The sequence below is a fragment of the Leishmania major genome, chromosome 32 (genome assembly GCF_000002725.2).
Source record: "Leishmania major strain Friedlin complete genome, chromosome 32".
Classification (NCBI taxonomy): domain Eukaryota; phylum Euglenozoa; class Kinetoplastea; order Trypanosomatida; family Trypanosomatidae; genus Leishmania; species Leishmania major.
In genome coordinates this window covers 854947-877487 of record NC_007273.2, presented here as the reverse complement: position 1 = coordinate 877487, position 22541 = coordinate 854947, and the positions used below count along the sequence as shown (strand labels likewise).

At 58.9% G+C, this 22541-nt stretch overlaps 5 protein-coding genes across 5 annotated transcripts; all 5 read left to right on the top strand.

Annotated features, from left to right (window-relative positions):
* Positions 1–3751: 3751 nt before the first annotated feature.
* LMJF_32_2240 (putative methionyl-tRNA formyltransferase) lies at positions 3752–6655 on the top strand (the record flags this gene model as incomplete). The annotated part of the gene is made up of 1 exon (XM_001685495.1): positions 3752–6655. The coding sequence occupies one exon, from the start codon at positions 3752–3754 to the stop codon at positions 6653–6655; it is 2904 nt and encodes a 967-aa protein (XP_001685547.1).
* A 984-nt stretch (positions 6656–7639) lies between these two features.
* On the top strand, positions 7640–9961 carry LMJF_32_2230 (putative ATP-dependent RNA helicase; the record flags this gene model as incomplete). Its single annotated transcript, XM_001685494.1, has 1 exon — positions 7640–9961. One exon carries the CDS (start codon positions 7640–7642, stop codon positions 9959–9961), a length of 2322 nt encoding a protein of 773 aa, XP_001685546.1.
* Positions 9962–11328: 1367 nt separating this feature from the next.
* LMJF_32_2220 (hypothetical protein) lies at positions 11329–15498 on the top strand (the record flags this gene model as incomplete). The annotated part of the gene is made up of 1 exon (XM_001685493.1): positions 11329–15498. The coding sequence occupies one exon, from the start codon at positions 11329–11331 to the stop codon at positions 15496–15498; it is 4170 nt and encodes a 1389-aa protein (XP_001685545.1).
* Positions 15499–17037: 1539 nt separating this feature from the next.
* LMJF_32_2210 (conserved hypothetical protein) lies at positions 17038–17658 on the top strand (the record flags this gene model as incomplete). The annotated part of the gene is made up of 1 exon (XM_001685492.1): positions 17038–17658. The coding sequence occupies one exon, from the start codon at positions 17038–17040 to the stop codon at positions 17656–17658; it is 621 nt and encodes a 206-aa protein (XP_001685544.1).
* A 744-nt stretch (positions 17659–18402) lies between these two features.
* LMJF_32_2200 (small nuclear ribonucleoprotein component-like protein) lies at positions 18403–21450 on the top strand (the record flags this gene model as incomplete). The annotated part of the gene is made up of 1 exon (XM_001685491.1): positions 18403–21450. The coding sequence occupies one exon, from the start codon at positions 18403–18405 to the stop codon at positions 21448–21450; it is 3048 nt and encodes a 1015-aa protein (XP_001685543.1).
* Between the last annotated feature and the right edge of the window lie 1091 nt (positions 21451–22541).

The following is a 22541-nucleotide window of genomic DNA, read 5'->3' as shown; positions in this document are numbered from 1 at the left end:
GTTGTCGTGCTTCCTTCTCTCGCCATTCCCCGCGCTGTATGCTGCCTTGCGCGATCTTTTTATTTGGTCTTGTTTTGTTGTTTGAGCGGTGTGTTCTCGTGGCCTCATCTTGAGCCATTACAGGACAGAAAGAGGCGTATGCACGAGTACAGGTCAGTAACATTTTTTTTTACTTTGGCATCGGTGTATTAATGATGGTACCGGTGCGTCTCGCACTCTCTTTATCCTCCTTGCTTTTCCTTTTTCCCTCTCTGCATGGCACTCACAGATGGGGTGGGGTGGGGCTCAGGACGCTCCTTTATAAACGTCTATCTGTGTCGCGCTTCTTCTCACCTCCTTATAATTTTCTCTGCTGGCTCATCTACTTCCTTTGAGAGTAGCTCCCTCCCTCCCTCCCTCTGTCTGTGTGTTGTCACGTTTTTTTTTTCTTTATTCGTTCTAGCTTGTGCATCGGTCCGTGCACGCTGCTCTCTCTCTCCATTCTTTCAAATCTTTTTTTCCCGTGCATCTCTTCGAGTGCAATGCCTCCGCCCCCCTTTTTTATTCGTTCGCTCTCAGCGGCTGCGGCGTTCCTATTTATCTTGCCCCCTTCACGGCGCCCGCCCGCCCCCCGCCCCCCTCCACCATCTCACCTATCTTTTTTCCCGCTCTTTAACTGCGTACTTGTGTAGTGTATAGTGTATAGTGTGTGTGTGTGTGCCGCGATCTGATGCTTCTGTTTTTGATTTTCTCTTTGGTTTCCGCACCACCCTCCACCTCTTTTCCACTTCCTTGCCGAAACGCTAAGTGCCGGCAGCAAGTGCCGCCGCTCCTTCCAGTGGTGGTGGGGCTGTCTCTGCGACGTGCCAAAAGAAAAAAACACAAAGCGTACACGCACGTGCATGCAAACATACAAACCGAAAGGAACCGCCAACAGAACCGAAACAAGAACCCCCCCCCCCCCAAAAAAAAAAGAATGGAAATGAAAGCCGCCGCAGTTGTTGCTCTTGCTGTCTGCCTGCCCCTTCAGCTTTTTCCATGTATCCGTACCCTCTTCTATCCCCACGGTTGTGGCGAGGGTGCGCTTTACAGATTGTCTTTCCTTGCATATTTCGTGCGCGCTATCTGTGTGAGCGTGCGTGTTGCCGTGCTTGTGCGCGTGCATCGCTCGTTTACACCGAAGGTGATCTTCAAGGGTACTGCTGATGGTTGGTGCTGCTGAGTGATCCGCCGGCGTCTCCTGCCCGATGGGTAACACGCAGCATATGCTTTCTTTCGCTTTCCTGTGCGCTGTTTCTCCGCCTCCTCGTTCTGCCTCTCCCCCTGCTTGACTGCTTCTCTTTGCTCGATGTTGGATGTAGTGGTCACCGTTGCCCTTTTCATTGCCGAACCGCTCTCTTCACCCCTTGTGCTCTCGCTCCGCGCTCTTCTCTTCGTCTTTATCCGCGTCTGTGCTTGCTCGATACCAAGCAGTCCGTCTGTGCCCTCAAATGCATGCTTGCGCGCTCGCACCAAACACAGGGTGTGTGCACGCTATCTGGTGTTCTTTCACTTGCGCGCGCATGTGGGTGTCCTTCTCCTCTGCCTCGATACTTTTTTATTCATGTTTCTCTGGCGCCTCTTATTCATTGCTGAGGCGCTTGCGTACTTCTCTATGGACACATATGCCATCGTGTGCATGTGCCTGTCACATATTGCTGCTTTTAGTCTTGCTCGGCTCCTCTCCTCCTTCTTCATTGCCCTGGCTTAAGCGTGGTGCTTGTTCGTCGTTCTCTCTCTTCTCTGCATGCGTGCAGCTTCGTTTAGGTCAGTGTCTGTCCTCCCCCGTCCTTCACCCTTCGCCTTGACCTCACACGCCCCTCCCCCACCCTCCGTTGTCTGCTTTGAGGGCCCGATGCTCTCTTTTTCTGTTGCGCTCGTTGTGTATATGTGTGTGTGTCTGTGTCCGTGCGTGTTGACTTCCGCTGTGATTTCTGTGTTTTCGTTCTCGCTTTGCTACTTCTCGCTCTTCCTCTCCCTCTCTCAAATTGTTTTCTGTACGGCCATAGACGCGATGCCCCTCCTCACGCCCTCCCGTCCTTTTCTTGTAGCTGCCAGAAACGTTTCCCCGCGGACACACACACGCACACACACAAAAATTGAGCGAAACAACCTAGCAGCATACAGACACATGTATGCATGCATCTCTCTCTCTCTCTATTCATATACAACGAATGTATTAGACATGGTGTGGTAACGAACACTTGAGGGCCGCAGCCATACGAAACGAAGCAAGGTGTGGGAAGGTGGTGCGGGCAGTTGTGGCGGAGGGCAAGAGGACAGTCTACCGAGATGCCTCTAGAAGTGCCTCTTCTCCCCACACCCCCTCTCCCGCCTCTCACTTTTGTGTGACAGCAGCGACGACAAAGGGAGTCAAGGGCATTAGCAGGTTACGGGATACGCGCGCGGACGCCACAAAGCACATGGCAGCATGAGTGTGGTTGTGTGGTGGCCACGCAAAAGAATCGCGCCGTGTGTACACGGCCCGGTCGACACAGCAATGATTACCACCGGTCCGACGATGCTGTCCTAAAGGGGACGCACCAAGAGGCTCGTGCGGTGAGTTGTGCAATGTGCTGGCGCCAAAAGTGGTTTCTTCATGTACGCACCCACAAATATGTGTCTCCTGATGTTTGGAAGCGGCTTCCGTTTTCGCGGAGGCGTCGGTGGCATCGTTGCCCCTCTTTCATCTCTCGCTCTCTGCAATCCTCTCTTGTCTGTCTTCACTTCTATTTCGTTTCTTCGACACCCACCGTATTCCAAAACCTTTTCGGTAGCCCACACATTAATGTGACCGTTCTCGCGACCCCTTCGCTCGCTCCACTAAACTAGTCCCGCAGTCGGTGCACGAGATTGAGCACGCGCTGTGTGTGACTCTATGTAAGTGTATGTATGTGTGTAGACTTGGGCGCCACCCCTGTCTCAGCGGCGGATTTTCCTTCCCCTGCACGTGTGTGCAAGCTCCATCAGCGCGGGCGCACCGTCAGCCGTGTTTTTGCGTGCGTGCGCGTCACACGTCCCTCTCGCTGTGGATTACAAAATACCGGAGAGAACGAATCGCACCGCCCTGTAGTATGGGCGGGCCCGTCTTTGCCTGCGTGAGTGAGCGTGTGTTTTGCCTCTCTCCTTTGTGCTCCCTGACCTTCGAGCTGTTGGTGCACACACACACACTCTTCACATAAGGCTTCTTCTCTCTTCTACCCGGACCCGTCTCCGTCAAGTGGTGGTGATGGTGGTGGTGCACGATTATCGGTGTATTGTCTTCCTTCACCGTATGCACGCAATGCCCCCCCTCACTCGCAGCTCCATGACCTTTGCTCTCGCTGCTGTTGCTCTTCACAAGTGTCGCGGGTGCAGCAGTGGCCAGCGAGCATGCTTTCGAACACGGCACACTGGACTGGCAGCGGTTCGTGCCGGAACGCCCCGCACCTACACCGCAATTTCTCTGTCTCACTCCGGAGCACGTTCGCAGGCGCGAGTGAATGCACACAACAGCACAGTTGATGCCGGCGTAAACACCTGCCCGATCGATACGGTGAGAGTCGCCGGCTCCGCCCTTTCTTCCCCCGCGCCCTTCACCGCCACGGCTACGTCCGACTCCACGATGACTTCCGTGGTGGAGCAGCTGCGCGTCCGGGAAGCTGCTCCGCCTGCTTGTGTGCGAGTCCCGCGCCTACTGGTGTTCGGCGGCGATGTGGTCTCAGTCACCTCACTCGAAGCCATTCACGCACGGATGCGCTGCATCGTGGCAAATGCGCTGCGGTGCTCGAAGGCAGGCAGCAGCCGTGGCGACACAGGTGATGTGCAGTGGCCATCCTTGGCTGCAGCGTCGTCATCGCAGGGACGGCGCGCGGCCAAGGACGAAGAAGCCATGGCAGAGGTGGACGCATTCGTGCGTGATCACATCACAGTGGTGTGTCCGGCGCTTCCGCGCGGCATGACGCCGGAGGAGGCAGCCAAGAAGTTCACGCGCCAGTACCCAGTGGTGCGGTACTGCGTCGAGCACGGATTGCCAATCATCCCCGTGGATGACCCGAAGTCGCTGTCGCTGAGCGCCTTGCTGAAGGAGATGCTGGCCAGCAGGAAAGACGTGACAACCAGTACGACAGGCTCACACGCGCATCACCTTTACAGGAGCCCCCCTATGCCGAGCCACCGGGCCTCACATGCGCTGCCGTCATCGCCGCGCTGCGGAGCCGGCGCTCTTTTGCCCCCAGCGAATGGCAAGCCCAACACTAAGGGCTCTTCGCCATCTTCTGCGTCCTCTGCGACTCCGCACACATGGGTCGCACAGGGGCGTTCACTGGCGGACTACGACCTCACTGTTGTTGTCTCTTTCCGCTACTTCCTGCCGAAGCGCCTGCTGCGTGTGCTGCCACCCGTGATCAATATGCACCCCTCGCTGCTCCCGCGCTACCGTGGTGCCAGCCCCATCTTCACTGCACTGTGTCGCAACGAGACGTTGGGCGGCGTGAGCATCACTCAGATGAAACCCGAGCAGACGGCAATGGACTCGGGGAACGTGCTCTGGCAGTGCGAGGTGCCCATCCCCCTCGACATGGACATTCGCTTGTACTTCCCGCTGGTCACCCAGATCGGTGCCGCTGGCCTATGCGACCTTATATTTGGCGAAGCTCCACCAGCATGGCGGCCATCAGCGACGACCGGCGTCGTTTCTGTGCTTGCGCCCCCCTCGCTCTCAGCGCGGCCGTCCGCGTCATGGTCCCACGGCTGCAGCCGTAGTCAATCACAAACTCACCAAGACGGCGTCGACTGTCGTTCGACCAAGGCTAAATCCACCAACGGCGCCACATCACCGTCGTGGTTTGCGCTGCGTCAGCGCAGTCTGACACCGCTCGTGCACCGTCCCGGCGGCCGCGGCGCGGCGCCGGGCTCGGCTACGTCGCACGGCACACACATGCTGACGAATACGCTCTTCAGCGCCACCAAGCTGCCGTTCTTGTCGTCCTTGCCAGCCTCGTCGGAGAACTGCTCCGCGGTGCGCGTTCGCCAAATGGTGCACACGTTAGATGACACGACTCTGCGTCACGGCCTTGGTAACTCTGAAGAATCTCCCAGCACAAATGGTGCAGATGTGTGCCACCCCCGCTGCTGTCAACCCTGGATGACGCTGTGCCGTGCCCCCACCCTTATCACCCCCGAGGCGGTGCACGCCGCCAGCAGAACGCTTCGTTCGTTATTCTTCCAGAATGTGGGGAGCCCTCCTAATGCTGCTGCTGCTGCACCGGCAATACCGGCTTGCAGTGCCGCGGCACCGGCAGAGTGCAAAGGCGCGCCAGTGAGCAAGAAGACGGTCTCTCTCAGTGCGGCAGCGGAGATGGGCGTCACAACCACCATGAAGTGCGCGGAGGTCTTCCCAGCGTCGGTGCTGAGCCCGTACTGCGACTGGCCAGACAGCTTTACGTACAGCTGGAAGTTTGCGCAGGTGCAGGCGTATCCCACCTACGCCGACTTCTCCGAGGATCCCTACCATGCACCTCTGTTGCCGAAGGATGCAGCAGTGATTCGCTTCAGTAGTATGGACGCAGCCGAAGCGTTCGGTGTCTGGCGCGCCTTCGTCGGCGGGGACTACTTCCAGCCCTCGGTGAATGCCACGCTCGACAAGGGTAGCACCCCGGTGCGCAACCAGCTAGTGCACCGCGCGTTGCGGCGGATTCTGCTCAAGCGTGCCAAGTCGCAGGGCACTTTGCAGCAGTACAGCGAGTGCGCGGAAGCAAGGCACGAAAAGATGTCGGCTGCCACAGTGACCTTGGCTAGCGAGGACAGCGACGTTCCCGTCGGCGTCGTGGCAGGCAAACATGTTGACCTGGACATCTTCAGCCCTGCAGGCCTTCAGCTGCTCACGGAGGCGGAGAACACACTACGCATTCCCTGCACCTTCACACAAGTGGTGAACCCGGTACTGGCACCGGCGTGCGTGTGCGAAGAGTTGGCTGAGGTGGAGCGAAGCGGACATCCGCAGAGGGGGGCGTCCACGTGCATGCGTCAGCACCAGTCACAGCAACCTCATCGATGCGTCCGCTTTTACCGTGCACCGGCGGCTATTTTTCGTTCACTGCTATCCAGCCGTACCAGCGACAGCGCTGCGCAGGAGACGACACGGCGGGCTAGATACCGGTCTGTCCTTGCGGTGAACGAGCGCGGCACGGCAGGCACAGATGGCACACACCTGCCCTTGCGGCAGCAACCCTACGAGGCAGCTGGCGAAGGCACCGTCCCTCATTCAACCACAACGTCACCTCGCGCAGCTTCTTTAACTGCGGCTGAGAAGGGGCAGCGGCAGCCGGGTCATGGCCACTCGCGTGCCGGTGGTGTAGCTACGGCAGTGCAAACAGAGGAGCCGGGGGAGGACGAGGAGGCACCGGAGGACTACGTGCCGGAGGTCATCCACGCCGCACCGCCGACGCAGCACCACGTCCACATCCCTCCCGGCACCGGCTACTTTCTTCAGTGTGACGAAAGCTACGGCGCCATAAAGTGCAAGGAAGGGTGGTTCCTCTGGAAGGAGGCTCATATGAAGTGGGCGAACAAGGCGCAGCCGGCTGTCCTCATCCGGAAAGGCCTGGCCATGAAGACAGGTGTGCTGTACGTCGGACTCTTCTCCGAATACTCGTAGAGCACGATTGTCTGCGTGTGGTATATATATATATATGTATATATATATATGTGTGTGTGTGTGTGTGTGTGCTTGTGTGTTTGCGCCCTCAGCGAGTGCTATTATGCCTCTGTGTGTGTTCGCGCACGAGCGGGCTCGCCTGCTTGCCAGTTGCTTTAACACGAGTGGTGAAGTCTGCCCTCAAACGCCCCGCGCGCTGATTCGCCTCTTCCGTATTTCTGTGTTGCACGTGACGGTGTGCTGCTGCTTCTCGACCCTGGATGATCTGCGCGACCGGTTCGACCCTGTCGCAGTGCTGGAGGAGAGCGGGGATGAACCAGAGAGAGGGGGGCCCGCGAGCAACACAGTGTGTGGTGTGCGGTGGTGGTCGCCACCGCACCTGTCACCGGCCGAACACTCTCTTAGCCCGTTTCGTGCTCACGTATGCGCGTACATAAACGTAGAACGACAGCAACGGTGAGGCACCGTCGAACATGCAGAAGGAGGAAGTGGCGCCAACGTGCTAACCGAGCGATTCGTGCAGACGAAGGCGAGGCGCTCTGCTGCTGCCTTTCTTTGCGCACTGGCGACACTTGCCGATAGAAAGCAGCAGCACCGTTGTTTACATATATGTATACACATGCCATCAATCTTCATGAGTACTGAGACTGCATGCGAGCGTAGCAAGGGATCGTATCGTGTACTTTCCGCACACCAGCCATCAGTCTCACCAAGCGAAAAGAAGATGCTGAATCGTTTCTCCGATCTCTACAGGTAGGCGATGTATACAATGCCTTTTCGGTCACTGGTGCACTTCGCACCCTTCTCTTCTCCAATGTCGATGTGCACACACCTCTTTTCCTCTGCCCTCGCTCTCTGCATGGTGAGCGTTGCACCATCACACACTACACCTCCCTGCTCACCTGCTTTGCCAGGCCAGGCGACACGCTCTCCAACTGAGCACTTGTGCAGTACTGCCTGGTGGAGTTGAGAATAGGGGCAGCCATGGGCATCAAGGGACGCCGAAAAAAGCTGCGCCAACGTGAGGAGCTGGCACGGCAGCAGCAAGCGCAGGGGTGCGGCAGTGTGGACGACGACGAGGCTGAGGGCGTCGGCGACGGTCTTGCTAGCAGGGTCGTTGCGATGGGCGACGGCCCCTTTCGCCTCCCTGTGGATGCCATGGGCCAGCTGAAGATGAAGAAGAGTGACTTTTTCCGAATGCAAGACATGGAGGTGCTGGAGCAGATGCAGGAGGAGCATCAGTGCCGTCGGAAGCAGTCGCAGTTCGGGGCGCTGGTGGCCGGTGGCGGCAGCGCCAGTCGCAAGCGGCGCCGCGGCGCTGCGGAAGACTCCGTGGTGGATGTTGCGGAAGAAGTGGAGAAGAGCTACCTCGGGCACCAATATGCGCACGAAGATCTGTTCGAGGACCCGAAGGGCGCCACATCCGGCCATCAGTCGACGACGCTATCCTCCGCAACAGCTGGCGCACCAGGCGACAGAGGTTCAGCTCAGACACGCAAGGGAAGGGACGCATCTTCGAAGGCTGAAGTGCTCGACAATCAGGAGGAGGAACAGGTGGATCTTATCCAGCAGCGGCGCAAGGCCGCCCACGGCGCCGCCTTCTGCCATCCACTGATCGGCCTCGACCCTGTTGTCGTCGATGCCCTGCAGAAAAATGGCTTCCACCGCATGACCCGCATCCAGGAGCGCAGCATCCCGTACGCGCTGGAGGGCTACGACCTTCTCGGTCAGGCGCGTACCGGCTCTGGCAAAACTCTCGCCTTCTGCGTACCGCTTCTCCACCTAGCCAAGAACACGGCAAACAAATACCCACACGCCACTGTAGGGCTGCTGCTGGCCCCCACCAAAGAGCTGTGCGTGCAGACGCACTCGGTTCTGTCGACGTTGTGTAAGCACATTGCAGCCGTGCCGGTCACCGCTGGTGGGGCTCAGTTTCACGTGCAGCTCATTACGGGTGGCACGAAGGTCAGCGAGGAGCGCCGGCGTCTCATGTCGGGGATGGCGTCCATCGTCGTTGGCACACCTGGCCGAATCCATGATCACGTTCTCCATTGCAAGGGGTGGGACTTGTCGCGACTGCGCCTTCTCGTGCTGGATGAGGCGGACCGCATGCTGGCTGACGGCTTCCAGCGCGACCTCGACGCCGTCATCACACGCATCCCGAAGGGGCGGCAGACGTTCTTGTTCTCGGCCACCAACTCCAAGTCGGTGCATGAGCTTGCCCGCCTCTCCCTCTCGCGTCTTCCGCTCTTCGTTGGCACCGCTGGCGATGCCCCTTCTGTGGTGGACATGGGCGACGCTGAGACAGCAGAGGCAAGCGCGAGCATGGCACCCTACCGCGTGTATCACGACCCCGACGAGGACGGCGAAGAAGTGGAGGACAAGGAGCACGGGCGCAAGGATGAGGGCGATACCGATCCCTGCAGCGAGGACGCCGCCGGAGAAGCGGACGCGATTCCATCGACGCTGCGCCAATTCGGTTACATTGTGCCGTCGCAAGACCGCCTGCGTGCGCTGTACACCTTTGTGAAGCAGGTGGCGCGCCGTGCGAAGGCAATGGTCTTCTGCTCCACCGTCGCGAGTGCCATCTTTCACTGCCAGATGATGGGCTCCGTTGGGTTCCACGATGACACTGTGATGCTGCACGGCCACATGAAGCACCGCCAGCGTGTGCAGACGTTTCAAATGTTCACCGAGTGGAAGACAGGGGTGCTATTCTGCACCGATGTCGCAGCGCGTGGTCTGGACATCCCGCACGTGTCGTGGATTCTCCAGTACGACCCGCCTTTGGATCCGACGGAGTATATCCACCGCATCGGACGCACGGCGCGCGCCGGCACTGTGGGTAGCTCGCTTCTCTTTCTCACGCCCGAAGAGGCGCCGTTTGTGCGCTACCTCGCCAACTACGGCATCCACATGGAGAAGTATCCCATGCCAGAGAAACTGCCACGCATCCAGGAAAAGCTGGAGCACGTGCTGCAGCTGGACGAGGTGGTCGCCAAGAGCGCTGTGACGGCGTTTCGCGCACACGTTGGTGCCTATCAGAGCCATATCCTAAAGGAAACCTTCGATGTGCACCGGCTGGACCTCGAAGCGTTGTCCAAGGCATTCGCGCTGACTGCGGTGCCGCATGTGACGCTGCCTCGTAACACGGAGGAGGAGAAGCGGAAGGAGTACATCAAAGGTCGGCTCAAGTCGCTGAACCGGCGCCGCTTGGACGCGCTGCGCCACTACGAGGCCAACAAGACGCGTCCACAATGGGAAAACGGGACTTTCGTTGGTGTCTCACGTCCTTTCATGAACTGAGCAATTCGTGTGTGTGTGTGTGTGTGTGCCTTAACGATGCACGTACTTCCTTTTTATTAATGTGGCTCACTTCGCCTTTGTGTGTGATGTTTTTGTTTTGGATTGCTGAGCCTTCCGTGCAGGAGGCTGATACGAGTAAAACACTCCTGGACGGAACTTATCGCCACATCGCCGTCACACACACACACACACACACATAGTCCTCCTCCCTCTCTAGTGAACAACGTGAAGGGAACGAAGGATAACACGGGTGACGATGTAGGCGAAACTCTGCACCTCTCTCTCTCTCCCTCGCACCCGCAACCCTCTCTCCGCTTCTCTCACTCGCTGATGTGTCTCTTCACAAACACTGCATGACACGCACAGATGCACAGCATGGCTGTCGCGCAGCCTTCCTCTATGCCTGTTAATTGATGGCGGACGGAAGGGGAGAGGGTGGGGCGGGGCGGGGCATGGGAGACAGGTGCGCCCTGCATCACATGACACATCGCTGCAGTGCAGACACACGTGCACACGGTTGCACAAAGGGCGTGGGCGGCTTCTGCATCGACAGCAACGAAGACGAAGCACCGGAGCGGCGCCGCCTCGGCGATGCGTACAAGTGTCGCTATGTGCGCGTGTCTTCTGTGCATCCCCCCATGGGCCATGCTCGCCCCACGATTAACGCACTGTACTTCGAATCTCGCTGCCTTACATCTGCCCCTCCGTCTCCTCTGGTCACCTCCCCTTGACCCACGCCTGCGTGCCGCGTTACTGCCCAACCAGGAGCACACAGTTGGAACCACAAGCGGAGTCTCGCGCGCGCACACACATACACACATATATACACGCACACACAAACACGCAGTGGCGAGAAAAAAAGAGACAGCGCGAGGGTGACACCCAGGATCACGTGCCAGTGCCTTGCTCTGCTTTTATCATCTCTTGCAGCTGCTGTTGGGCATTTGATGCGCTGAGTGTGCGTGTCTATCAGGCATCCATCGGCATCTATTCCTCCACCCTTCTCTTCTTTTCTCTTGCTTTCGCTGGTGTCGAGCAGAACACGCTTGGATGTCCGTGCAGCGGAAGGGAACCTATATCGTTGAGTCATTGACGCGCGCTGCACAAACACACACACACACACGGCCGTTTACCTCCTCCCTTCTCACGTGCTCGTACAAAAAGTTATACGCATGCTGTACTCACACACACATACATGCATCTCCTTTGAAGCCGGGCGAAGCTCTGCGTAGAAGGCGATCGCTGTCATCCCTTTTTTTGTTTGCTTTGCCTCCCTCCTCGTCCTCTGCGCGGATCGTCCCGCCAAGATATCTCACAGAGCGGGTACTCTCCCTCCTCCCTTCTCTCTCCGGCTCCTGGCGCCGATAATGTCGTCGTCTTTCCTAGCCTCTCCCACCGCGGAGACTGCGCAGCAGTTGAAGGAGGCGCAGCTGACGATTGGGATGGCGCTGAAAAATGCGCAGTACGCCTTGACCACGCATGCCCACCGCAGCCTCACCACTGCCCTTCATGAGAACGTGAACGCATTGACGGCCCTTAGCACGTACCTCTCTCTCTCCGGCAGTCCGGTGAAGGCAGCCGCCATTGCAGGACAGATGGCTAAGATTCTCAGGTCTGTCAGCGCGTACGTTGCGGCAAAAGAGCGGAGCGGGGGTGGTTGGCAGCGCGCCGAAGGGTCGCACCACAGCAGCTCGCCCAACACGTCCCCAAGCAGCAGCGTTATGCTCCACGAGCTAGGCTGCATGCCAGACTCGCGCGGCGAGTCTGCCGGACTCGTTGCAGATCTGCAGCGAGCCGTGGAGGAGCTGAAGGAGCAGCGAGACATGATGGCAGAAGAGAAGCGTGCGCTTCTGGCGGCCTTGGAGGAGTCTCGCCAACACCCGGCCGCCACCACGCCATGCGCAGTGGTAGAGGTGCACTCATCGGAGGTTGCGGACCAAGACGCTGGTGCGGCTATTCGAAAGCTACGCGCGGAGTTAGACAGCTTGAAGCACGAGTTGCGCGAGGAACACATGCGGGCCGCCGCCCTGCAGGATCAGCTGCGCGAGGCGGAGGAGCAAGTCCAAGATCAGCAAGACCAAGTGCAGACACTCAGGCTTCAGCTGAGGTTATCGCAGGAGGAGAAGCTATCGCAGGATGCCGCCTTTGCCAAGAAGGAAGAGGAGATCAAGGCGTTTCAAGCAGCCCTGTTGCACAATTCGAACAGCACAAGCTCCCCGTCATCCGCGTTGGCCGCCGCCAAAGATGCATCAGAAGCCGCCCGACCGCCTCGCGGCTATGTGGACAAGGATGACTTTGACGCCTTAAGGCTGCAGAACCAGCTCCTTCAGCAAGCGCTGCGCGAGCAGGAGACACAGGCGCGACCTACCGACTCCCAAGCTGTGCTGACCCAACAGACGCTAGAGGAGATTGAAGCTGATCATCAACAGCAGCTACAGGCGATGAAGCTCACAATTCATAACCAATACAACCGCGAAACGGAACTCCTCGGTCAACAGCACGCTATGCAGGACAGCATCGACGACCTGAAGCGACAGCTTCAGCTCAGCAGTAACCGGCAGTGGGTGCAGCAGGAGCGCGAGAACCACCTCAACGAGATGGATGCGGCCAAGCAGCGCATCGAGCAGCTGAAAGACACCATAAAGAAGCAAGAGGGACACATAGAAGAGCAGAAATCACAGCTCGATAACTGCGCCCAAAACGAGCGCAAACACGCCGACACCATAATGAGCCTCAAGCTCCACCACGAGGAGCATGTCACCACGCTCGACAGACAGCTCTGCGACCTGCGTGCCGAGCTAAACGAAACTCGTCTTCGACTGCAAGACCTCCGCAACGAACTAGAAGCACAGCATACTCAAGCAGCTGCCACCATCGCCGCTGCCGAACAGCAGTGCAACCATCAAAAACAGGATATCAGCAACCTCACACTGACCATGACCGCAGAGCGCGAGCAGCACGAGAGCCGGGTGGCGGAGCTGCAGCAGCAGCTGGAGACGGAGCGCGACCGCGCGGCTGCCAGCCAGTCCGCTGTGGAGGAGCGCGAGTCTGCGCTGCAGCAGCGCCTCGCCGAGCTGCGCACCAGCATGACCGCAGAGCGCGAGCAGCACGAGAGCCGGGTGGCGGAGCTGCAGCAGCAGCTGGAGACGGAGCGCGACCGCGCGGCTGCCAGCCAGTCCGCTGTGGAGGAGCGCGAGTCTGCGCTGCAGCAGCGCCTCGCCGAGCTGCGCACCAGCATGACCGCAGAGCGCGAGCAGCACGAGAGCCGGGTGGCGGAGCTGCAGCAGCAGCTGGAGACGGAGCGCGACCGCGCGGCTGCCAGCCAGTCCGCTGTGGAGGAGCGCGAGTCTGCGCTGCAGCAGCGCCTCGCCGAGCTGCGCACCAGCATGACCGCAGAGCGCGAGCAGCACGAGAGCCGGGTGGCGGAGCTGCAGCAGCAGCTGGAGACGGAGCGCGACCGCGCGGCTGCCAGCCAGTCCACTGTGGAGGAGCGCGAGTCTGCGCTGCAGCAGCGCCTCGCCGAGCTGCGCACCAGCATGACCGCAGAGCGCGAGCAGCACGAGAGCCGGGTGGCGGAGTTCGAAAGGCGCGTAGCCCAAGTCGAGGCTACGCAAAAGGCTGAAAATGAGATTCACAGTGTAGCTGTAGCGGATTTGAGGGTTCAGCTGGACGCTGAGCACATGCGAGCTGACAAGGCGGAAGCTGATGCTCGTGAAAAGGTGAGGATTGCTTGGGAAGATTCGAAGATCGTTGCGGAAGCACATGCCGTGGAGCTTCAAAAGCTGAAAGATGAGCATACCGCAGATCTGAAGCAAGTGCAGGAGGGGCACGTGCTAGACTTGAAGCGAGTGCACTGCGAGTCAGCCACGAAGTTTGCTGTGGCGTCTTATCCTGTAGACTGGTTGAAGGAGGAGAACGAGGCTTTAAAGGTGCAGGTGAAGGAGTGGGAGGAGAGGCACAAGGAGGAGGCAAAGGAGAAGATGGCGGCGCTGGCGAAGGTGCGGCAGACAGAGCAGATTCTGTTCTCCCGCAAGGGCGAGCTGCAGCGTCTCAAGGACGAATGTGCATCCATGCAGAAGTCGATGGCGAAATCCATGGAGGAGCGCGATGCCGCGGTGAAGAAGCTGAAGGACGGCTTTCAGCTGGCAGAAGAAGCTCAGGCAAACGTAGTGCGTCTTGAGACACTGCGCAAGGAGCTGGATGAGGTGCAGAAGCGGCTCGACACAGCTGACAAGGATAAGGCCCTCCTGGCGTCCCGCTACAAGCGAGCGAGCACCGAGAAGGAAGAGTGTGCCGACGCTGCTAGAAAGCTGCTGACTCAGTATAAGGAGATGGCGGCGACACATGAGAAGCTGGTGACTCAACTAGCTGCAGCTGAGGCATTGGCAGCGGAGAAGAGCAGGGCGGTCGAGGAGCTCACGCGGGCAGCTGCTGTCGATGCAGACCTCACAAGCAATGGGCTGCAGGATGATGCGGTGATAGCAGGGGCACAAAAAGTCTTGCAGAATACGGTGAGCGAAAAGCAGGAGCGAATCGAGGGGCTTGTGGCCGAGGTCGACAGAATGGCACGTGAAAACAAGAGACTAAGGTCGGAGCTGGACAACGCACAAGTTCGCCAGGTGTCGACCTATCGGCTGTCGCTGATGGCTGAGCCAACCTCGATGCAAGCTGCATTTGCACGAGACATGCTGAGCTCACTGGCGGAGATACGTGTCATTCTGAGCGCGATGCACGCGCAACTACTTCCTATTCTGGAGCAGCGTTGTGTGCAAGAGCGTTCCCGGGCTGCTGCAGCAGCGAGCCCTTCCGCCCCCACAAGCGCAGTGGAGGCTCTAGAAGAGCTGCACATGGCAATGGAGTCAGCCCACGCGGCGACGCAAGCTACCCTGGAGCACTTCGATGCTATGGCACGCCAGCTCTGCGTGTCTGCCGATCTGCAAGGTGTTGTGTATGGCAAGCTACTTGCCACACTGCAGCAGCCGCAAGGCAAGAATGCCGCATCTGCACTCACGCCCGCCTTGGTGGATGTTTCACTCGTACGTGCCTGTGCTGCCCTTTTCAGCGAGGCGTGCTCTTGTCCAGCGCCAGGATGGGAAGAGAACTTGCACCATGGAGCAAAGAAAGTGCCCAGTCCTGCTAACCAGAGCTACCGTTCAGACAACGCCTGCAGCGCAGTTCGAGGCTGCGCCGTTGCCGCTGAGAAGGATGAGCGAGTTACTGTTTCCACTGCTGCGGATCGGAAGCCCCTGTCGATGTGGTCGCATTGTCGTGCCTTTTCGAGCGCACCGACTGAGTTCGTTTCCCCTGCAGTCGCAGGCAATCGAGATACCTCTGCCTACACCTTGAGCTCTGCCCGCCGGCGCACAGACGACTGCGAATTTGGCATGCTGAGCGATGCTGGTTACGGGCGGGTTGCCGCCCGAGCTGGACCTCAGCGTCGGTCCTCCTTTGGGAATTTCGCGGTGGCTCAAGCGACTATCTCGCTCGCGGAGGAACGTGCTGGGCTAAGCACTGCCCCTACGCCGCCATGGAAATAGATGCCGAAACACCTCTTGGCCGACTCTATGCCCTGCTCTCCGGTGTGCTGCACTCTTCCTGTGGCTTATCGAGTACTGAAGCATCCAATGCTGCTCGACACCATCTGCCCCTCCCCTCCCATCCATGCGTGTTTATGTATGTGCGCTTGCTTTTGCATGGTTGTCGATGCTAGTGCTGATCTCATTCTTTTTTGTGGCGTATTCCTCGACAGCAATTACGCAAAGCCACACTCACTCACGCTTTATTCTTATTTGCTACAGGAAGGCAGTGAAGCACGCAAGATGGTCACGGGCCGACTCCACTTCACCCTTGTGAGTGCCTGCGCCCCTCTTCCCCCCCCCACGCACGCACAAGAAGATGAAGCATCGAGGCCGCAGGTCAAATACGGGCGGGGTCGAACAACGCGCAAGGAGAGTGGGGGAGCGTAGTTCTTGTCAGGGTTTATGGCTAGCTCCGGTAGAGGATCGGAGGCAGCGTCCCCAAAGCGGCCGCTATTCCTTTGGAGCACTGAACGAATTTCGCTTTCCCCTTCTCGCTCTGTCTCTCGTCTCCCATCGACTTATTCCTTGCACCTCAACCGGGACATCCGCAAGGCGGCGACAACTGCGTGACATATGCGTGCCCCTCTCTCTTGGTACACATGTATTGTCCTTTCGTAAGCAAACTTGCTCGCTGCAACGCACACGCAGAAGCTTTTATTCATCTCGGCACACACGTATCTTGTAGGCATAGTAGTAAGGGAGTCAGGCGAGGAAGCACACGTTGTGTTGCACGCATAGTGCCAAGCAGCCTTTAGGTGGTGGGCGAGAGGTAGAGCATCAGGGCTAGCGAACGGTGCAGCGTGGACCAGCGGACATTTTCACGAAATAGGAGACGGGCTACGCGAGCACCGTACAAGCACGTGTCGCGGCAGTCTTCTTCTGCACCGTGTGATCGGCTTCGGACTCTGCGTGTGTTTTGGGAGGCGGAGTATTCAAGCAGTTCCTGAAATCTTAGCCGTCACCGCCACCAGCCAACAGCTTCACGCGCCCCTCTGCGTACTTCTCAGCCATCTCGGTCGCATATGTAGTAGCATTGGTCGTGCATTCTTCGCACTCTCTTCTGTGCTTACCCTTGCTATCTCGCGTGTAACGAGTCCTCGGACAACGCGTGCAGCTCTTCTTCAAGAGAGGGGGCGCACGCTCGAATCACCAGCGTGTCTTTCTCGGTGAGGGAGAGAGCCAGCCTGCGTATGGGAGCTTGTATCGCGAGTGCTGCGGTTTATATATATATTTATTTTGTTCTTGGATGTTGCTTCCCCACCTTGCAGTCGAGTTACCGTGCCTCTTGGTATCGTAGCGTGTTCGCGTGGGTTTGCGGGTGTAGGTGAATCTGTGGCTGGGCTGGGCCCACACCCCTCCTCCCTCTTTTTTAGTTTGAAACGCGTCTTACCACTTTTCCCGTATCGTCTCCTCGTAAAGCCTTGCTCTCCTCTTTCATTACGCTCCCTGTATCTCCACACCCTTCTTGCAAGCCTTTCATTGTTCTCCGCTGCCATCATGTCCGCTCTCATTCCGAGTGATGCCGTTGCCCTCCTGTATCGCCGGTACCTGAAGGCGACGCACCGGATCCCCAATGTGACGATACGAATGCTGCTGCTGCAGCAAGTCCGCTCCGGCTTCCACCGCAACCGCAACATTACGAGCGTCTCCGCGCAGCGCGAACTCATCAATCAAGCACACAAGGACTTGGCGGTGTTGGAGGATGATCGGCTGTCGCGTACCCTCTACATCAATCGGTTAGGGCTGGTCTCATGCCTTGACTGGGAAGTGCGGAGAACGGAGTACAACTTCCGACCGGAGACGCAGTCGTACTTGGCTGTGCTTCTCATCTGCGGCTTTTCGCTTCTTCTCGTGGCGTTCCTGCACACGGAGAGGCTGGAGACGCGACGCCCCGATATTGCGCAGATGGTGAACTGCATGGCCATGCGTCTGGAGGCGGAGTCGCCGGAGGAGTTGAAGGAGGTGCGCGAGCGGCAGGTTCGCAACTCGCTAGAGCAGCGCCAGCATCAAATGTCGCTGGAGCAGTGTGTGTTGGCAACTTTTTACAACGCCCCGAATACGCCCGCGCCGTCGCTGCGGAATCCAGAGGGCTCACTGCGTTACGAGCGGCACAGCTGAGCGTGTGGCTTTCGGGGCTGCTGGTGGGAGTGCCCTCTGCTCAATGCGAGGGCAAAAGGGCAAGGATGAGATCACCACCCCCGAGGAGGCGCCTCTTCTTTCTGTGTGTGTGTGTGTTGGTCTTTGTCGGGTGTGCCCAGCGGGTGCAACCAGGTTGTATACGCGGCGACACGCAGCTCACAACTTTTCTCTCTTGTGATGCAGCTACCATGACAGGAGTTGCAGCCTGGCCCTCACACACGCCCCACCGCCGCCGTCGTTCCCTTATGTGTATCTTTATGTTGGTTGCAGTCCTTCTGGTGCTCACAATCACTGGAGGAAAGGAATATTATCGCAGAAGGGCGTGAATGAACAGCTCTGGGATCAGCTAGGGGGAGACCCCGCAGCCGTTCCAGCGTGGAGGGAAAGGGGTTAGTGGTGCGCGCTTTGCCTGTGTGCCGTCGTGTCCTCACCGTTTCAGGAGGTAGGCGATCCGTCCTCACGATCTCTCTCGCTTCCACGGAAGCGATGTCTCAAGCCACTGGGCACGCCCCCCCCCCACACACACACACCACCACCACCCCCTCCGATACTCTGCTTTCTTTCTGTCGTCCCTCTCCTCCTCTCTCGCTGCACACACACCCGTGCCCGCAACACGCATGCGTGGCTGCGTTTTTTTGCTTCACTTGGCATCTCTCTCTCTCTCTTCCTCCTCCTGCGCATACAGCAAGTAAACAGTGTGAGAGAGGGAGGGGGGACACGTCGATGGACTTCGGCTACGACGAGTATGGAAACCGCACCAGCGCCAGCAACGGCGATGGTAGGGGGGGTGAAGAAGGCAGATCCGAATGGCGCTCTGTTCAGGAGTCGCGAGGCAGCTCCAAGTCCAGGTCGCGCAGTGCCGAGGAGGACGCTCACGGTCGACCTCTCGACAGAAGTGATTCGGGGAGCCACTCCGACTTCAGTGACGATGTCGAACTTGTCATTGGTGAGGAGGGCACACAGGCGCTGCACGAGCCACTGGTGGACCAGAGCGAGCTGCAGTCGCACGGGCGCCGAGCCGTGGGCTGGAGCAATGAAGCGCAGTTCTTGCTGGAGAACCGCTATGCCGGGCGGGAAGGCACAGCGTCTTCACAGCTGGTACTGCTGGACGGCGATCGTCATCACCAACGGCCACACAGCGCGTCGGCTTCGCAGAACTACCTAGACGTTCTCTCCACCCTACCCGACCGCATGCGGAACGTCGTGGTTGCTGGCTCCCTCCACCATGGCAAGACGTCGCTGGTCGAGCTGCTGCTGCACGAGCGTTCGTACCACAAGCGACAGGATGAGGTTGATCGAGAGATGACATTGAAGAGCCACGTGCTGACCATCATCACTGGGGGCGCGGAGCTGCAGCCGACTTCTCGGCAAATCACGGTCATTGACACTCCGGGACATCCGGATCTGATTGGTGAGACCGCGTCCGGCATGCGTCTTGCGGACGCCGTTCTGTTCTGTGTCGACGCGGCAGAGTCGTTGAGCGACCACAGCGAGCGGCTGCTGCGCCACGCCATTGTAAATGAGCAGTTGCCGATTGTCCTTGTCATTACCAAGGTGGACCGTCTCATGATCGACATCAAGCTACCACCGCTCGACGCGTACCGCAAGCTGCGCATGGTCGTGGATGCTGTCAACAACGTCATCGCGAGCTGTGGCACCACGTATGACGCCTTCCTTGTATCCCCTGAGCGTGGCACGGTGTGCTTCTCTTCTGTCAAACTTGGCCTCTGCTTTTCACTGGAGACGTTCGCGATGAAGTACGCGGCGGCGTACCCACGCATCAACGCCGCTGCGCTCGCGACGAAGCTGTGGGGGCAAACCACATATGAAAAGAAGGAATTCAAGAAGATTGTTAACTTCCGTCAGCGCCCCAGTTTTGTGCAGTTCGTGCTGGAACCACTCTACAAAATCGTCGCGCACTCGGTGACGGGCGAGGCAGCGCAGACCCTCTCGCCTGACCTCGCCAAGCTGCCTCGCTCGCCGCTCTCGGCGCTGCAGGAGGCAATGCGCTACTTCTGCGGCGCCCCTACCGGAGAGACCTTGGATGCAATCCTCAGTGTGTTGCCGGCACCTCCGGCTCGTTCGCGGTGGCTCTCCGAGAAGTACGGCACAAGTGCGTTGTGCTCTATGAGAGACGCTGCCGCTGCCGCCGCTGAGGGGAAGGAGGGTGGCGCCGCTACAGCGAGGGCCGACGACCTTGTCATCGCTGTCGCATCTCTCCAGCGTGTCTTCGAAGCCAAGGATACCCTGGCAGCCGTCGTGCGCGTCACGTACGGCACTCTGCGTGTAAACAGCAGGAGCAAGAGCAAGGGCGCATGGGTGTCGAGTAGCTGCAACGGTGGCCAGTCGAGACTCCGGCTAATCGCCTTTGACGAGTTCAGCAGTGACGCGGACCCGTACTATGAGGTGGAGGTACAGGGTCTGTACCTGCGTACTGTGGAAGATGGCTTTGTGCCGGTTCAACGAGCCACCGCGGGGCAGACGGTGTACGCGACGGGCTTGCCGGCGCGATCGGGGTCGCACATTGTTCTGGTGGGCGGCGCCGCGGCGGCAGCCGTGTTGGCCGAGGACGAAGGCGCTCCCGCTCCTCCCGAAGCTTGCGGCATCACTTCAGAGTGGGTTGTACCCATCAAGGTGCGCTCGTTGGGGTTCCCGCAGCCACTGCTGCACGTCTCGATGGAGGTGCGCGACCCAGCGAAAGCCAGCAGTGTCCAGGACGGTCTCGGCGTGCTGCTCCGCACCTCCCCTGGTCTCGACGTACACAAAGAGGAAACTGGCGAGTACACGATCAGCGGCTTTGGGGAGCTGCAGCTGGACACAGCGCTGCACGAACTCCGCCATGGTCTGTGCCCTAGCGTGCCGGTCGGTATTTCGCAGCCGTTCGTGACGTTCGCAGAGACGGTGCAAGACGCGGAAGGCCTGCTGGCCATGACGGGAACGCGCAACAACTCCGTCGGCTTTGTAAGCGGGGCACTGCCACGCACTTTCACGCAAGCAATCGAGTACGAGCAGCTGCGCCTCTTCTCGACGGAGCTCGACGAAGACCGTCAGCCGCGTAAGCTGTGGACGATATTGCGACGTGACTACGGCTTTGACGCGCTCGACGCGCAGCACGTGCTAGCTGCTGGGCCGGACGGCACGAAGGGGCCCAGCATTCTCATTGACGACACCTTGGCAGAGGAGGCCCATCACCCTCTCAAAGCCGCCCACCAGCGTGCTGTCGTCTCGGCCTTCCGTTCCACTATGGCGGCCGGCCCTTTGGTGGGTGAGATGGTCCGCGGCGTGGCCGCAAAGCTTATCTTTGCCGACATTGACGCATCGACCCGTGACGCCGTCGTCCTCTCGAACGCGCGCACGGCACTCCGTCACTCTCTGTTTGGTGCCCGCCCTCGACTGATGGAGCCGGTGATGGCTGTTGAGATCTTGTGCGCACCCGAGTGTGTCGTACAGCTCGGCGACATCCTGCAGCAGCGACGTGGCGCGATGCTCGGCGAAGAGCCTATCGCCGCCACAACCCTTATCCGAGCACACGCGTTGGTACCTGCCATGGACAGCTTTGGTCTGGAGACGCAGATACGCATGCTCACGCACGGGCAGGCTTTTCCGCTCTTCCGGTTTCATCAGTGGGACGTCGTTCCAGGAGACCCGTTCGACGCCAGCATCCACGTTGGCCCGCTGGAGCCGGCGAGGGGTCATCAGCTGGCGCGCGACTTTGTGCTCAAGACGCGCTTTCGCAAAGGTCTGCCGCAGAACATGCTGACGGACCTCTAGCCCGTGGAGAGGAACCGCTCGGCGTTGATGCGGCGCATGTGTGCCCGTGTGCCCGTGCGCAGGCAGAGAAGGGAAGGAGACACGGCCATATAAATGGCCTGCGTTCATCCACCGCCCCTCTCTCTCAGCTAAAGAAAAGGAAAAGCAGCAGCAGCAGCGCTGACACATCCGTCGGGTATGCACATGCGTATGTGTATGTGTGTGTGTGTGTGTGTGTGTGTGTGTGTGCTCCCGTCGAGGCGGCAGCTGCTCTACCACTGCCAGTTGGAGGGTCAGTTGACCACCATAGACGTAACTGGAGAGGGAACGGAAAGGCATCAAGGCAGTCAATGAACATCGACTCGCAGCTGCTACTGCACTTTTCTTTTGTGGCGCGCACGTGCATGTGCACGTGTATTCTCGCGCATTAGGTGAAGTAGAGGGGGATGCGCAGGAGCACGGCCGAGTTACCGCACCCCATCACTTCTCTCCCACCATCGCGCACGGTGTGGAGTAAGGGCCACAAGAGGCGAAGTTGCTGTACTGGCATCGGAGACGTCGTCTTTAGCGGCTCTGCAACGTGCAAGTTGAGCGCCACATCGAGCATGCCGCCCCTCGGCCTGATGCCTGCCAGAAACTCTTGGAAGGAGAACAAGCCACCGCTTTTTCTTTGTTTCTCTTCACGCATTGATTTATTCGCTCTGCACTGCCTTCGCTCTCTCGCCTTCATACACACACACACACACACACACACACACACACACACACATACACACACACACACACACACACCGAAGGTGCAAGAAGCAACGGATTCATTGAGGGTATAAGCGCGCGAGTAGTGCTCTCCCCCTGTTTCATTGCACCAGTGGAGCTTAACGACGGCGCATCGTGACACATTGCCACTCGTGCAAACGCAGCAGTGCCACCGCCTTTGCGAGCGCCGCCACGTACTTCTACCTGCGTGTTTTTGCCCGCTTCACGTGTGCCACTTCCGTTGTTTGCCCTTGTAGATCGAATCTGAATAAACAACGCATCAACCCTCCAGAAGGAAGGCTTCTTTTTTCAGTCTCCACCGGTTGCTCTCGTCCGCTCCGAGTGCAGCAGCAGCA